Source organism: Schistocerca nitens, chromosome 3 (assembly GCF_023898315.1).
Source record: "Schistocerca nitens isolate TAMUIC-IGC-003100 chromosome 3, iqSchNite1.1, whole genome shotgun sequence".
Taxonomy (NCBI): domain Eukaryota; kingdom Metazoa; phylum Arthropoda; class Insecta; order Orthoptera; family Acrididae; genus Schistocerca; species Schistocerca nitens.
The window spans coordinates 904,064,300-904,079,128 of record NC_064616.1 but is presented as its reverse complement, the minus strand read 5'-3'; the positions used below and the strand labels follow the sequence as shown (position 1 = coordinate 904,079,128).

The window sequence follows — 14,829 nt, the reverse complement described above, 5'->3', positions numbered from 1 at the left end:
CATCTGTTAGCTTTTCCTGCCGTGTAGAAACTCTTTTTGCCCCAGTGGAGGTGCCCCAAAGCAGTACGCAGTATGTTACGTGACTATGAAAAAAATACATAACAGGAGCTAAGAATCGTGTTTCTACTCACACATACTCTAAGTTTATGCAGTAGGTATATGATTCTTGACAATTTAGTGCATATAGAATCTGTTTCCAGGTTCCAAGGTTGGAATCTACGTGTCATAAAATGGTTGTTGGTATTGTGTAAACTATAAATTCCATTTTCAGTTTTATTCTGGTGTAGAGTTTATACATTGTCTTTAACCAAGGTATTAGAAGTTCTTAGGTAGGTCTTGCTTTGTTCCTTTAGGTCCTCTTACGTCATTTACGATTGCAATGGACATGGTATCATGTGCATACAGAACAGATTTAGACGGCTTGATACTAGGTTGGTCATTAATGTAGATTAAAAACCATACGGATCCCAGCATGGAACCTTGAGGCATGCCTGTTGTCTCATCTAGGAGCCAGAGCTCATATCGTTGAAGTGTACCCTCTGCTTCTTATTGCCAAGATACAATTCTATAAGAGCAAGTACTGTATCTCAAATGCCGTAGCACTTCAGTTCATCTGTTAAAATCCGATGACTTGCATAGTTAAATGTCTTGCTCAGATCAATGAGTTGAGCATCAGCAGATGGTTTTGCTTCAAAGGCACTGAGTATCATCGAAGCATTTCGGACTGCTTTCGGTGTAATGAATTTTCCTTGAGGACATACGGAGTGTTTGTCAGTGTTCTATTGCAGATGAAATCTTTTTCAGTTTTCTGATGCATGCTGTGTCCTACTATTTTTGAAAGTATTGATACAAGAGAAATAAGACAGTAATTATCAGTGCCTGGCTAGTCTCCATTTTTGTGTAGGGAGAACAAATCACAAAAATCCAGTTTATCAGTACACAAAGTGGTTGTAGTGTACTGTCTGTTGTCTTTTTAATAACAAAATTTGACAGACCGTACAAGTCTTCTAATTTTGCTATGGCTACTGCAATGTCAGTGACAGCAATACACTGTATTTACATGATTATAAACCAGGGTTTTTTTCCCCAAATTTCTCATTCAAAAAATACAGGGTCATCATATATTCAACGATTAAACTTTTGCTGCTGAGGTCAACATTTTTACATTGTTTGGGAGGTTGATATAGAGATCCTCATACACTTACAGATGAAGTTTTGGCTATTGAGATTTGTGCAATATAGTTCGAACAATTCCGAAGGGTAGGGCTTAGCAAACAATGCTTTCATTTGAATAGGCTTGAGATTTCCCAATATGGCGAAGCATTGGATACAGTATTGACCTTGCTTGAACAATCACGTGACATTTCACTTGCAGCACTAATGCTCTGTGCAAGGGATACATGAGAAACTATGAACTAGCCACAATGACAATCTAATGCTCTGTTTTTAAAAAATTGACAATTTTGTGAAACACAGGAGGAAATATCATTAAATTCTGTCAACTTACAAACTTACTTATGGATACTGAATACGTATTTTACATTTATGCTGCTTTTTAAATAAAGATGTAAATCTTGTCGTTCAGAAAACTATTACTTCACTATTCAGTATTCTACTGGTTATGAGAAATTTTAATGATTTACCTAGTGGGCTGCAAATGAGAAATTCGATCACTGTTCACATATTAGAACACCAGGGAAAAAGGTCACCAGCTTTTAGTCAGCTTTAGAACATGATGGTATGATTAAGATGAAATGAGAAAGAAAATTAATCCAGAATCAAAAGTCTAACAAATGAAATAAATCACATTAAACTGACTGTGACTGTTATCACAAGAATAAATTACGGCAGAAAGAGCCTTTGTGGAGATCGTGCCAACAGACATCACTAGATTGTGGGACGAGCGAAAGTGCAGGAATTGCAATGAATTGTGAGTCCAATCTTTTATTTATGTATTACTTGTTGTTGTTACATGTCACCTATACCCAAGAAGTACTACCGTCCGTGTTTCAGTATTGCTCAAGTACAACACTACAGAAGGGTTGGAGGGGAAACAGTGACTAGAGTTTGGTGGAGAACTGCAATGAGTGCAGGGTGGGGAGAGGTGGTGAGTGGGCTGCCAATTTTGTTGTGCTGCTAACACAGGGAATCTGTACTGTATACTTTTGCTTTTTATGAGCATCAACCATGTCGAAACTGCAGATTCAGAATAGAATTGAGTTTAAAATTGGGCTGTTACTCAACAATAGCATACATTTATGCAGGAGATGCTAAAAGTCTACATGGAGGCCAGTGGCATACATACGTATTTTTTGCAGCGATGTTGTCGATGCTCACCATGAAGTATGACGGGAACAATAGGGGGTGTGTCAGCTGCTGGTTCTACACAGCCAGTGAGAGCGCGGCGCACAGACGATATGTTTGTTAGCAAGAGACATTATAGCATTCTTGGATCAGTATAGAAGTAAAAGCTGTTACGTATTTTTTGAAAAAAAGTAAAAAAAGCTGTGTTCTCAGGTCCCACCATAACCACAACCTCACAAACCACAACACATGTGGAAGAAGTAGCCAAAAATTTGTGACAACATAGATATAAGTTTCGTAGCTGTTCTGTTAGGATGATGACAGTGATGATGGTTAAAAATAGTGATATCATAGACGATAGGCAAAGTAAACAAAAAGGGCAGTAAAGATAAAAAATTAATATAAACAATTTATTTCTGTTTCTGTTACTCCTTGTATTATCAAAATGTAGACAATGAATAAATGGCGTAAGTTTAAAATAGTTGTCATGTTAACTTTTTAGGCATATATCTTACATCAGTAAAAATTTGTAATTTTGATTAGACATAATACATTAAAAAATAAATTTTCTCAAGGAACCTGTCAAAAAAAGGGGGGGGGGTCTTATATTTAGGGTCGTTTTTGTGGTAGATGTTTCAGGTATGTTGTGCAATATGAATAGCCTTTTTTTTCTAGATATTCATTGATGCCTCATTTATAGTTGACTTGTATGACCTTTGTTACCAGAATTAGTAAAAAAGTTATTAATTTCTTCAGTGTGATATTGGTACTATTACAAATGGTTCTGTTAGTATCGTCCAGTTCTAATTTGATAACTCTCTGAGCAGCCTTGCATTTGTTTGAATATAGTTACCATTTGCCACTCATTTCTGTTTTATAATTCTGATCTGTATCTCTTTTTAGTTGAAAGTACTGAAGTCTATCCTTTTTCACTTTTCTTTGATCTGCTGTAGAGGTTGATGACCTATGTTCTTGATTTTTTTGAGGTCGGGTGTGAACCATTGATGTAAACTTTTATGATTACTTTTACTTGGTTTCCCCTGCTGACTTTTTAATACTTTAGAACAGCACTTACTGAAGATATTAGAAATAAGAATGACCAAGTTGTCAAAAGCTTCACCATCATTTGTAAATTGAGACTGGAAGTTGGTCCATTCTACTGTACACTGCTCTGATCTGAAAGCATTGATATGATTATCGTTAATAATATATTTTGTTGTTCACATTGTTCTGTGGAATTTTTTATCAGCAATTTTAACCATTTCTCTTCATGATCTGGTAGATACATAGTATTAAAAAGCCCTAGTCATACGTATTTCTTTCTACATTTGTTATAACGTTCTCCAGATATGGTAATAGTCTTGTTATCTGCCCAAAACATATAGTGTGACTGAGGACATTGAGCAAGTATAACAACTTCGTTGTTGTAATCCTAATATCAGTTTTAATATCACTAAAGATTAAAATTTTATGTTGATTGTATTTTTGCAAGTGGGAGATTGTTCTATCTAGTATGTCTGTAAAGACATCACTGTTGCTGTCATGGGTACAGTATACAGACAATTAGTTTGGGGTCTGGCAATAATACAGCAGCTGTGTCAGATACACTTTCAGTGCAGAAGATAGTGAGGTATGTGTGACCTAATTAAAAGTATTGGCAGTCTCCTGTGAGAAAACCCAGCAATAAATTGAGCTCTCTCTCTCTCTCTCTCTCTCTCTCTCTCTCTCTCTCTCTCTCTCTCTCTCTCTCTGTGTGTGTGTGTGTGTGTGTGTGTGTGTGTGTGTGTGTGTGTGGGTGTGTGTGTGTGTGTAAGAGAGAGAGAGAGAGAACATAAAGAATTAAATGGTAAATTTTTTACTTTGTGCTTTACTAGATCCTTGCTGAGGAGAAGGGACGCATCGATTCAATGGCTGAAGGACTTGAGGAAGAAAGTAAGAAATCATTACAGATGGAGGCAGAACTGGAGAAGCAGCTTGCGCAGTTTGATACAGAGCGACAACAGTTGAAAGCTGCGGTAGCCAAAGAAGAGAAGAAGTGAGTTTGATATTTGATTTCATACGTTTCAGTTTTTGTGAAAAAGTGTGGCAATGAATTTCAGAAATTGCATCTAACCATGAAATGTTTTTAATAATATCACATTCATTCTCTGCTGCAAGCAACTCCGTTTTGTTAAGTTGTGTTTTGAGTGCTGAATATCAAGACAGAAATAGTTACTGTAAAAATGAATGCATTGGGTTTGTTCTGCAGATATTCCGAGTAAGCTCAAGGGACACAGTTGTGATGAGCTACAGAGAACTACTTTGTTAGGGACAACAGATTCAATGTCTTGAGTATTGTGAAGTGACGTACACTTTGTCAGGATCTAATAAAAATAAAGGAGCAGAGGGTGCAAGGTACAATATTTGGAACTCAGTCACCCGGGGTACATTTACTTCTGAGAGAGAACTTAGAAGAGGGTTCAAAAACTGAGACAAGCAAGCAATAAGAGGGGAGTGATTACAGCTGAAAGTGAGCGGTGAACGGGTAGAATGTTTAGAGTGGGATCATCAGGTGGTTGATGCTAGGAAATGTTCAGCTGGACCTTTCAGTCTGTATTTCCAAGGCACTCTTTCCCTTAAAAAACTGTTTTGTGCCATAAGATTGAGAAATGCATACAATATGTGACGAGACATGATTGCCAAGTTGCAGAGATAAATGTGTAATGAAAAACAAATGTAATGAATTGTTGAGGCTGTTGAGTAGGTTACGTCTGGGTATCCACATGGCAGAAGAAAAGTGTAACTACACTGGATCAGATATGATATAGACCTGCATTGCATTGGGGGGTTAATTACCTTTCTTTCAAACTGAAGTGGTCACAGAAAATTGGGTGTAATCGGGTACTCCAACTTTTTCTTGGTCAAAAGGCTGGTAGGGTTTTGGCAAATAGTGTGAAGGTATCAATGAGCAAGTTGACAATGGTTTTACCAAACGTTGCTTATTTGAATGTATTCATTCAGTAATTCATTCTATTGATTCACTTGTTTACCATGACCAGGTTAGGACCAAATACCTTACCTTTTACAGTGTAGACATTCATTGATACATGAAATTACACAAACTGTTTGTACTGTAACTGTCTTTCTTATATTATGATAACTATTACACAAAATGAAAACTTACAGAGATAAGAAAAGAAGAAAAGAGAATAGGAGAAAAGGGGAGGGGGATGATGAAACGAGTTAAAAGGGGTGTAAGAATACTGAGACTGCAGTGTTTGTGTGAGTAGGCTTTAGGAGAAGTAAAGTGAGAGCTATCCATTCCCTGAATGTCTTGGCTGTATTGGAGAAAAAGTTTGGTAGTTAACAAATTACAACCGGCAATAAAACCAGATAACCCTCCATTTTGGTGGATTTGAGGTCTATTTTGAGGTTAGTATCAAGAAAAGTGTGACTATGATTAGATGAACAAAAAGTGACAAGAATAGTTAGGCAGCAGGATGAGGTCTAGGTCTTTGGACATAGAGTTTTTAGCAGCTCTTGAATATGTGATTACTGTGGCCCACAGACTGCCTTTCCTGTGACATGAGGACATAAAAGAAATTTTTAAGACACAATGTATTTCTACTAGTTACCAGTTATCTGTGCTGTTTTCATGTTTTGTAGCTTCTATTGTATCTCAGTCCAGTGTTATATCAGTATTAATTTCAAACTTTAATAAAAATATTGTTTAAAATCTTGTACAGTTGTAGCACACTATCAGCAGCAGCAACTATCAAAGTTTTTGATGTTCTATCAATATTTCACATCTTATGCTTATTAAGGGGCTGTGAGACATTTTGCAGATCAGCACGCGAGTCCTATTTTATGATTACAGTGCAGTGTTGTGTATGGTTCAGTTAAAGGTCACCACAAAAACTAACAGTCATGCGGAGACTGGATGTTTGTAAAAGACAATGTTATTTCTGCTGAGATTCTACAGTTAGTTCTGTGTTTCCTGGATCATTTTGTATGATAGATTGTAATGAAGTGGACTGTGAGTCATTTTACAATCAGATCACAAATTGATTTGTTTGTATGGTTACATTCTGAACATCTCTCATTTTTAAAGAAAAAAGGTATACAGATGTGTAAAGCTGGTGAGTACGGATTAGTAACTTACATTACAGTAACAGAAATTTTTCTACAGGCTAGAAGGATATGTCAAGGAGGAACGTTGTCAATTGGTTTTCAAATTTTAGTTTCCTGTCAGTCGGACATTTTATATCACTGTATAAGTGATCAAAAATTGTTGTTGCAGCATAGTGCAACTCTCTTTGTACAAAAAACAACCTTAATGTGGAGTAATGAATGCCATTTTTGCTTCTGGTATTGTAATTATGTACATGACTGTTTCTTTTGAACTGTAGTGGCTTATTTACAACAAATTTCATGAGGGAATAAATATTCTGCGAAGTAGTAGTCAGAATACCCAACTCCTTAAACAGATGCCAACAAGATGACATCATCCATTGGTTGGCTATACCATCAGTCCCATAAAACTTTTATTTATCTAGGAGAATTCTGGTATTCACACAGGCAAATGCCTTAGATAGGTCACAGAAAATACTGACTTGCACTATTTTAGTATGTAATGCTTGCAAAATCTGGTGAGTGAACATGTAAACAGCATTTTCAGTGGTGCAACCATTCTGAGACCCAAAACGTGATTTGCTAAGGATATTATTGTTGCTCAGGTGAGATACTATTCTCGAATGCATCATCTTCTCAAATATTTTGGAGAATGTTGTCAGTAGTGAAACAAGTCAGTAGTTATTGACATCTTTCTCATCACCTTCTTTAAAGAGGGGTTTAATAATGGCATATTTCAGTCTCCTTGGAAAAATGCTACGAGTTGGTGATGCATAACATATTTCAAATAAGGCGGGACTTATTACATGGGAACACATTTTTAGTACTCTGTTGAAAATACAACCAAAATAAAATGAGCTTTATTTTTTAGAGACTGCATAATTTTCTTAATTTCGGAAGGAGAAGTTGGTAGTACGTTCATATGATTGAATTTTGTGAGTGTTACTTCAACATACTGCTGTGATCTTTCTATTGAACTTTTTGTCCCTATGTTTCCTGCTATACAGGGTGTTACAAAAAGGTACGGCCAAACTTTCAGGAAACATTCGTCACACAAAAAGAAAGAAAATATGTTATGTGGACATGTGTCCAGAAATGCTTACTTTCCATGTTAGAGCTCATTTTATTACTTCTCTTCAAATCACATTAATCATGGAATGGAAACACACAGCAACAGAACGTACCAGCGTGACTTCAAACACTTTGTTACAGGAAGTGTTCAAAATGTCAAGAGGGTTGAGGTCAGGAGAGCGTGGAGGCCATGGAATTGGTCCGCCTCTACCAATCCATCGGTCACCGAATCTGTTGTTGAGAAGCGTACAAACACTTCGACTGAAATGTGCAGGAGCTCCATCGTGCATGAACCACATGTTGTGTCGTACTTGTAAAGGCACATGTTCTAGCAGCACAGGTAGAGTATCCCGTATGAAATCATGATAACGTGCTCCATTGAGTGTAGGTGGAAGAACATGGGGCCCAATCAAGACATCACCAACAATGCCTGCCCAAACGTTCACAGAAAATCTGTGTTGATGACGTGATTGGACAATTGCATCAGCACACACAAGTTGATGGTGAAAATTTACAATTTGATCACGTTGGAATGAAGCCTCATCCGTAAAGAGAACATTTGCACTGAAATGAGGATTGACACATTGTTGGATGAACCATTCACAGAAGTGTACCCGTGGAGGCCAATCAGCTGCTGATAGTGCCTGCGCACACTGTACATGGTACGGAAACAACTGGTTCTCCCGTAGCACTCCCCATACAGTGGCGTGGTCAACGTTACCTTGTACAGCAGCAACTTCTCTGACGCTGACAGTAGGGTTATCGTCAACTGCACGAAGAATTGCCTGGTCCATTGCAGGTGTCCTCGTCGTTCTAGGTCTTCCCCAGTCGCTCCCTAAGACGCCGATAAATTGCTTCGAACGTCTTCCTGTCGGGACACCTTAGTTCTGGAAATCTGTCTTGATACAAATGTACCGCGCCACGGCTATTGCCCCATGCTAATCCATACATCAAATGGGTATCTGCCAACTCCGCATTTGTAAACATTGCACTGACTGCAAAACCACGTTCGTGGTGAACACTAACCTGTTGATGCTACGTACTGATGTACTTGATGCTAGTACTGTAGAGCAATGAGTCGCATGTCAACACAAGCACCGAAGTCAACATTACCTTCCTTCAATTGGGCCAACTGGCGGTGAATTGAGGAAGTAATTCTGACGAAACTAAAATGAGCTCTAACATGGAAATTAAGCATTTCCGGACACCTGGCCACATAACATCTTTTCTTTATTTGTGTGTGAGGAATGTTTCCTGAAAGTTTGGCCGTACCTTTTTGTAACACCCTGTATTTAAGAAATGATTATTAAATACATTTCCCACCTGTGAATCAACATTTATAGCTCTTCCATTCAGTTCAATTGTGATGCTGTCTTGTTCTGTGGCTGGTTGTCCTCCCTAGCCTTACGTTTGTTATTGTAATTACTGATTTCTGACATTATGTACATGTTCTTTGATTTTTAAATAATCTTTCATAGTAATTTTAAGTAGTTTTTGTAGTGTGCAACTACAGCAGGATCCCTACATTTCCATTTTCCTTTCACAAGATGCTTCAATCCCTTTAATAATCAATGGTTATTTACATGGCTATTTGGTGTCCTTTATGATCGGCTTATGCGGAAAGTTATTTTCAAATAATGATAGGAATTTATTATGGAATAGATTAAGGTTTTTTTGTTAGCATTTGGTTCATTGTAAATTTCATCCCTGGTTATCTACTGTAAACTGTTCTTAAAAGTATTTGTGCTAGAGTCATTAATTATTCTGATTTCCACTGAGCAGTATCCATACTGTAGGCACTGTGTTATTTACCCTAACTAACTGTGCATCATGATCAGCATTTGTTACTGGGTAAACAGTTATTTTCGTGCTTTGAGCTTCACCGTAGAAAACATTATCAGTTTGGGACCTGCTGTCTTTATCCACCTCTGTTGGAAAGTTAATTGCTGAGATCAAATTGTAGGATCCAAATAAGGTCTCCAGATCATTTTTCCTATCAAAATCTTTTTGAAAATCTATGTTGAAGTCACGACAGACTAGTAACTGTGTGCTGCAGTCTGGCAGGTAGCACAGTAAGGATTCCAGATTCATCATAAACGGTTCAAAATTTCCTGTTTGGGATCTGAATACAGTTACATTTGAAAGTGAACTATTTTTCAGCATAAACTCACAAGCCCACACACTCCTATGTGCTGATCACAACAGAATCTACTTGTCTCATTGTTTTTGAACTTGTGTTCTGTTTTAATGTATTAATAGCTCCACCTTTTCCCATATCGGTTCTGCATGAGGCCGCTTTGATAGTGTAATCTTTCATATGTAATTTATCTAATCCTAGGGTTATGTGATGCTCAGACACACACAGGATATCTATCTTTTCAGAGCTCTCTAAATATTTCAAACAGAAAAGCAGCTCTTCTCCATTATTACTCAGTCCTCTAATATTTTGATGAAATAGGCTAACCTTACTTTACTGTGCATTCTTAAGCATTCAGTGGGCCCCTTCTGTTATTTTTACTTCTTTCAAAACTGGATGCCTGAAGCCTGATTCTAACCTAAAAGATGTGCCTTTCCGACATCATTATCCACAGAGATCTTACTATGTGTGATGGTGCACTGCCCCCCCCCCCCCCCCCCCTCCACCTTCTGCAGTATATTATCTGCAAGATGATCAGATAGCCTATTTTCCCTCTCCTATTCAGGTGTGGGCATGTCTAGTATATCCACATCTCCCAATTTTACCAACAGACACTGTACTCTTATGAGAGTTCATTTCAGTCAGCAGCAGCCTGCTGAACTCGGTGTTAACAAAGCTTACAGCTGTGTTAACCCAGGGTTGATAATGGCACTGCAAGACCTACACAAAATGCACACTTTGTGTGTGTGTGTGTGTGTGTGTGTGTGTGTGTGTGTGTGTAGTTGCTTCTCCTATTTCATCCAGGTCACCCTAATGCTGTAATTAATGCTCTGTAGTGTCTATTCAAGTCAAATTTAGCAAGCTCTGCTACAAAGCCATTTTATAGTGGATACACCAATGAGTGTACGTAATTTTATATTAAAAGAAAAAAGTTACACTGAGAAACAATACAATTATGAGAGAGAATTGCTGGCCAGTGAAATGACGTGAAATGACGTGAAATATTTAGTACTGCCAGTAGACGCATAAGAAGGAGCAAAGCACTGGTCTAACTTTTGGAACTATTAGGTGTTTCCTTGGGTTGGAGAAATGGGTATGTTGGGGAAGGTTAAAAAAGAATAGCATGTCACCCAAACCTCAAGATAAGAGCAACCCACTTAACTGTGGGGTATAAGTGACCTAGTCTTTCTTTATAACCTTCTCCAACCTATCCCACCTGTTGTAGGTTACTCTCATTCTGAGGTTTGAGTGACTTGCCCTTCTATTAAGGAAAGACAAACCTACGTTTCTAGCATTTGTAGACTTAGAGAACGCTTTTGATAATGTTGACTGGAATACTCTCTTTAAAATTCTAAAGGTGGTAAGGGTAAAATACAGGGGGCGAAAGGCTATTTACAACTTGTACAGAAACCAGATGGCAGTTGTAACAGTCGAGGGGCATGAAAGAGAAGCAGTGGTTGGGAAGGGAGTGAGACAGGGTTGTAGCCTCTCCCCAATGTTATTCAATTTGTATATTAAGCAAGCGGCGGGGTCAGGGATTTTCTCTGCCTCGTGATGGCTGGGTGTTGTGTGCTGTCCTTAGGTTAGTTAGGTTTAAGTAGTTCTAGGGGACTGATGACCATAGATGTTAAGTCCCATAGTGCTCAGAGCCATTTGAACCATTATTAAGCAAGCAGTAAAGGAAACGAAAAAAAAAAAAAATTCCGAGTAGGTATTAAAATCCATGGAGAAGAAATAAAAACTTGGAGGTTCGCCAATGACATTGTAATTCTGTCAGAGACAGCAAAGGACTTGGAAGAGCAGTTGAACGGAATGGACAGTGTCTTGAAAGGAGGGTATAAGATGAAAATCAACAAAAGCAAAACTAGGATAATGGAATGTAGTCAAATTAAGTCCGGTGATGCTGAGGGAATTAGATTAGGAAATGACACACTTAAAGTAGTAAAGGAGTTTTGCTATTTGGGGAGCAAAATAACTGATGATGGTCGAAGTAGAGAGGATATAAAATGTAGACTGGCAATGGTAAGGAAAGCGTTTCTGAGGAAGAGAAATTTGTTAACATCGAGTATAGATTTAAGTGTCAGGAAGTCGTTTCTGAAAGTATTCGTATGGAGTGTAGCCATGTATGGAAGTGAAACATGGACGATAAATAGTTTGGACAGGAAGAGAATAGAAGCTTTCGAAATTTGGTGCTGCAGAAGAATGCTGAAGATTAGATGGGTAGATCTCATAACTAATGAGGAAGTGTTGAATAGAATTGGGGAAAAGAGGAGTTTGTGGCACAATTTGACGAGAAGAAGGGACCAGTTGATATGACACGTTCTGAGGCATCAAGGGATCACAAATTTAGCATTGGAGGGCAGCGTGGAGGGTAAAAATCATAGAGGGAGACCAAGAGACGAATACACTAAGCAGATTCAGAAGGATGTAGGTTGCAGTACGTACTGGGAGATGAAGCAGCTTGCACAGGATAGAGTAGCATGGAGAGCTGCATCAAACCAGCTTCAGGACTGAAGACCACAACCACAACAACAACAACAACAACAACAACAACAGCCCTTCTATTTAGCTTTCCCCAACCTATTGCTCCCCAGAGGTCTTGAAAAAGGAAAATTAATTTTTAGTTCAGTGTTCCATTAAATACTGGATGGTGTATCATCTGTAAGCAGCTGCCACAAAGGATTTATTTCCGAATATTAGGAAACTAACTGTTACTTAAATTAAATAGCAGTAATATCGAGTACACTGTACCATTTGAATGACCATTAGAAAGGAAGGCACAAGAACCTTCTTTATTGCATTCTGTCTCGGTGCTGGACCATGTCTGCTACAAAAAAGGATGAATAGAGTTCTACTTTGGACCACCACCTTGTTTACTGAATATTAGCAATCATTTCTTTCTTTGGGTATTTGTTAAGGCTGCTATGTAGTAATTAAGGCTGTTACTGGATGTATGTTGCATGACACAGGGAATGAGTTGAGTATTGTGTGGATGGTTTTAGGATGATCTAATGAGCACATGTTGAATGATTGTAAGTTTGAATGATTGTAAGTTTGTGACCTACTCATAAGAAGCTTGGACAGTGGCTGCTGCTGAAAGCATATGAAGTAACAATGTAAAGAGGCAAAAAAAACATTTTATGGACTTCTAATACAATAGCATTTTTCTGTGTATGTTGTTTGACATTTGTGAAAAACTTTCTACCTGTCACCATGTTTCTGAATATTTTTCCCATGTTACAAGGAGCAAAGAACTGCAAGCAGAACTGGAGAGAGCTCAAGGAGAACTAGACAGTCTGCGAAAGCAGCTAGCGGAAGCTCATCAAGTTGCCATGTTTCAAGCTGGTGCAAGCCCCCCACGAATGGTTCTACCAGCTCGTCCTGTGCTGACTACATCACCACCACAACCACCAGCAAAACCTGTGGTTATACTACCACAGACTGCACCAAGACCTCAGCCTCCATGTGAGTGTCTCTCTCTCTCTCTCTCTCTCTCTCTCTGTCTCTCTGTCTGTCTGTCTGTCTGTCTGTCTGTGTGTGTGGGGGGGGGGGGGGGGGCGCAATTGTTCAATATATGAACTGATATCAGTTTCAAGAAACCCAAGAATTTTTCAACAGCAATAACAGTGTCACCTCCATGGTTGAAAGCACACACTGTGCCATAACTAGGGACATGAAAAATCGCATTTGCAATGAATGTGAATATAGGTGGGAATTCTACTTCAAAATGCGAAATTATTTAATAAATGTGATCTCAGAGCAAATTGTATCCAGGTGAACTATTTGATCAATGATAGTTTTAAACAGCTTTATTTTCTAAGTACTGAAAAAGTAACCAGAATTTTGGTTAATGGTATTGCACAACATTTGGCGAAGCCTAATTTGGAAAGGGAATATGCATAAGAATGTGTTTTTTCAAAATAAAGAGCACACTTGTGCGCAATATCAGTGTACTTGTAGGTTTGTGCTCTGGTGCCCCTCAACTATAGGTTGTTGAATGGTCTCTCTAGCACACTGTTTATGGAAACATAGGATTAAGCTATGGGGCCTAGCATCTTAGAACAAAGAAATGCGTATGTTTGTCTGCTAGTGAAAGTTGGTTCTATGTTGACACTTCAGCATAGCAGTTACAGGTGGTGACTGTCTCCAGCTACGGTTTTGTAATGTACTGGTAGGGATTTGGCTTGAACTACTTTATCTACAATGTTGCCAATCTCAGCATGTAACTGCACGTAGCCATTACCAAATGCTTCGTGCATTCTGCTGTACTTTGGGTTGTGCGTTGCTCGTTGTTTTCTTGTCTTATTTTGAAATTAGTGATGAGATTAACCCTAGTCCATAATGAGGCTTGAGTATGGATCTCACAGTAGAAGAAGGGATTGGCAATCCCTGTGACCATGTGTCAGTTGTGCTTTCACAGGAATACAGAACACAGTATAGACTGGCTGCCTTGCAAGAGGGAAGCAGGGTTTGCCCTCCCACACTGCTTCTCTTCCCATGGGTGGTTCAAGTTCCTGTTTAACACTTGCAGTGAACTGATATGTTACGGGCATACAGAATGCCCTATGTTTACAATGTTCAATTTTTCACAGAATACAGACATATGCTCCGCCTTTCTAGTGAAATAATCATTTTTGGAAAAAGAAGTTTAGTTTATGAGATACTATATTTTTTCTGGATGATAAAAAGGTTATACACTTCAACAAGTATTTTAAGATTAAAGGAGACCACTCACTGAAAAGCAGAAGCATTGAGTTGCTCCGTAGCTATGGAGTTAGTGTTCCATAGCTAGGATGAACGAATTGTCCAACAGCTTCCTCTGGATGGCTCTACTATGCTATCCAGCCATTTTTGAATAGATTTTTACTGCATTATCTGAAGACCTAAGCTGTTCCTTGTCCAAACAGAGCACAGCTGCAGCAGTTTGCAATCCTATGCAGAGCCCCCTCTTCTATGAAACTTTGCACTCTGTTATATTGCCCTGTTTGAATGATGAAACAGCATTAGAAACACCATAGTGGGGAGAGTTTATACCCGTAAACACAGTTATAGGTAGTCTGTTCCATATCACATTGTTCACGCACTGATTTGGATTTGGAGTCTGACCATGAAGAGATTTCTGTAGTAGACTAATACCTGCAAGGTCTCAGATTATTGGTTTTATGCCGTCCCATTATGGCAGGTTGCAAATGATGAGGGTAGTGTAT

At 38.5% G+C, this 14,829-nt stretch overlaps 1 protein-coding gene across 12 annotated transcripts in view; it reads left to right on the top strand.

The window, feature by feature from the left end:
- Window positions 1–14,829, top strand: part of LOC126248961 (CTTNBP2 N-terminal-like protein) — a 211,910-nt gene that overhangs the window by 101,355 nt on the left and 95,726 nt on the right. For all 12 annotated transcript variants that reach the window (XM_049950504.1, XM_049950498.1, XM_049950506.1 and 9 more), the window contains 2 exons: window positions 4,179–4,339; window positions 12,867–13,087. In XM_049950504.1, coding sequence (XP_049806461.1) covers window positions 4,179–4,339; window positions 12,867–13,087 — 382 coding nt within the window. The remainder of the gene's footprint in view (window positions 1–4,178; window positions 4,340–12,866; window positions 13,088–14,829) is intronic.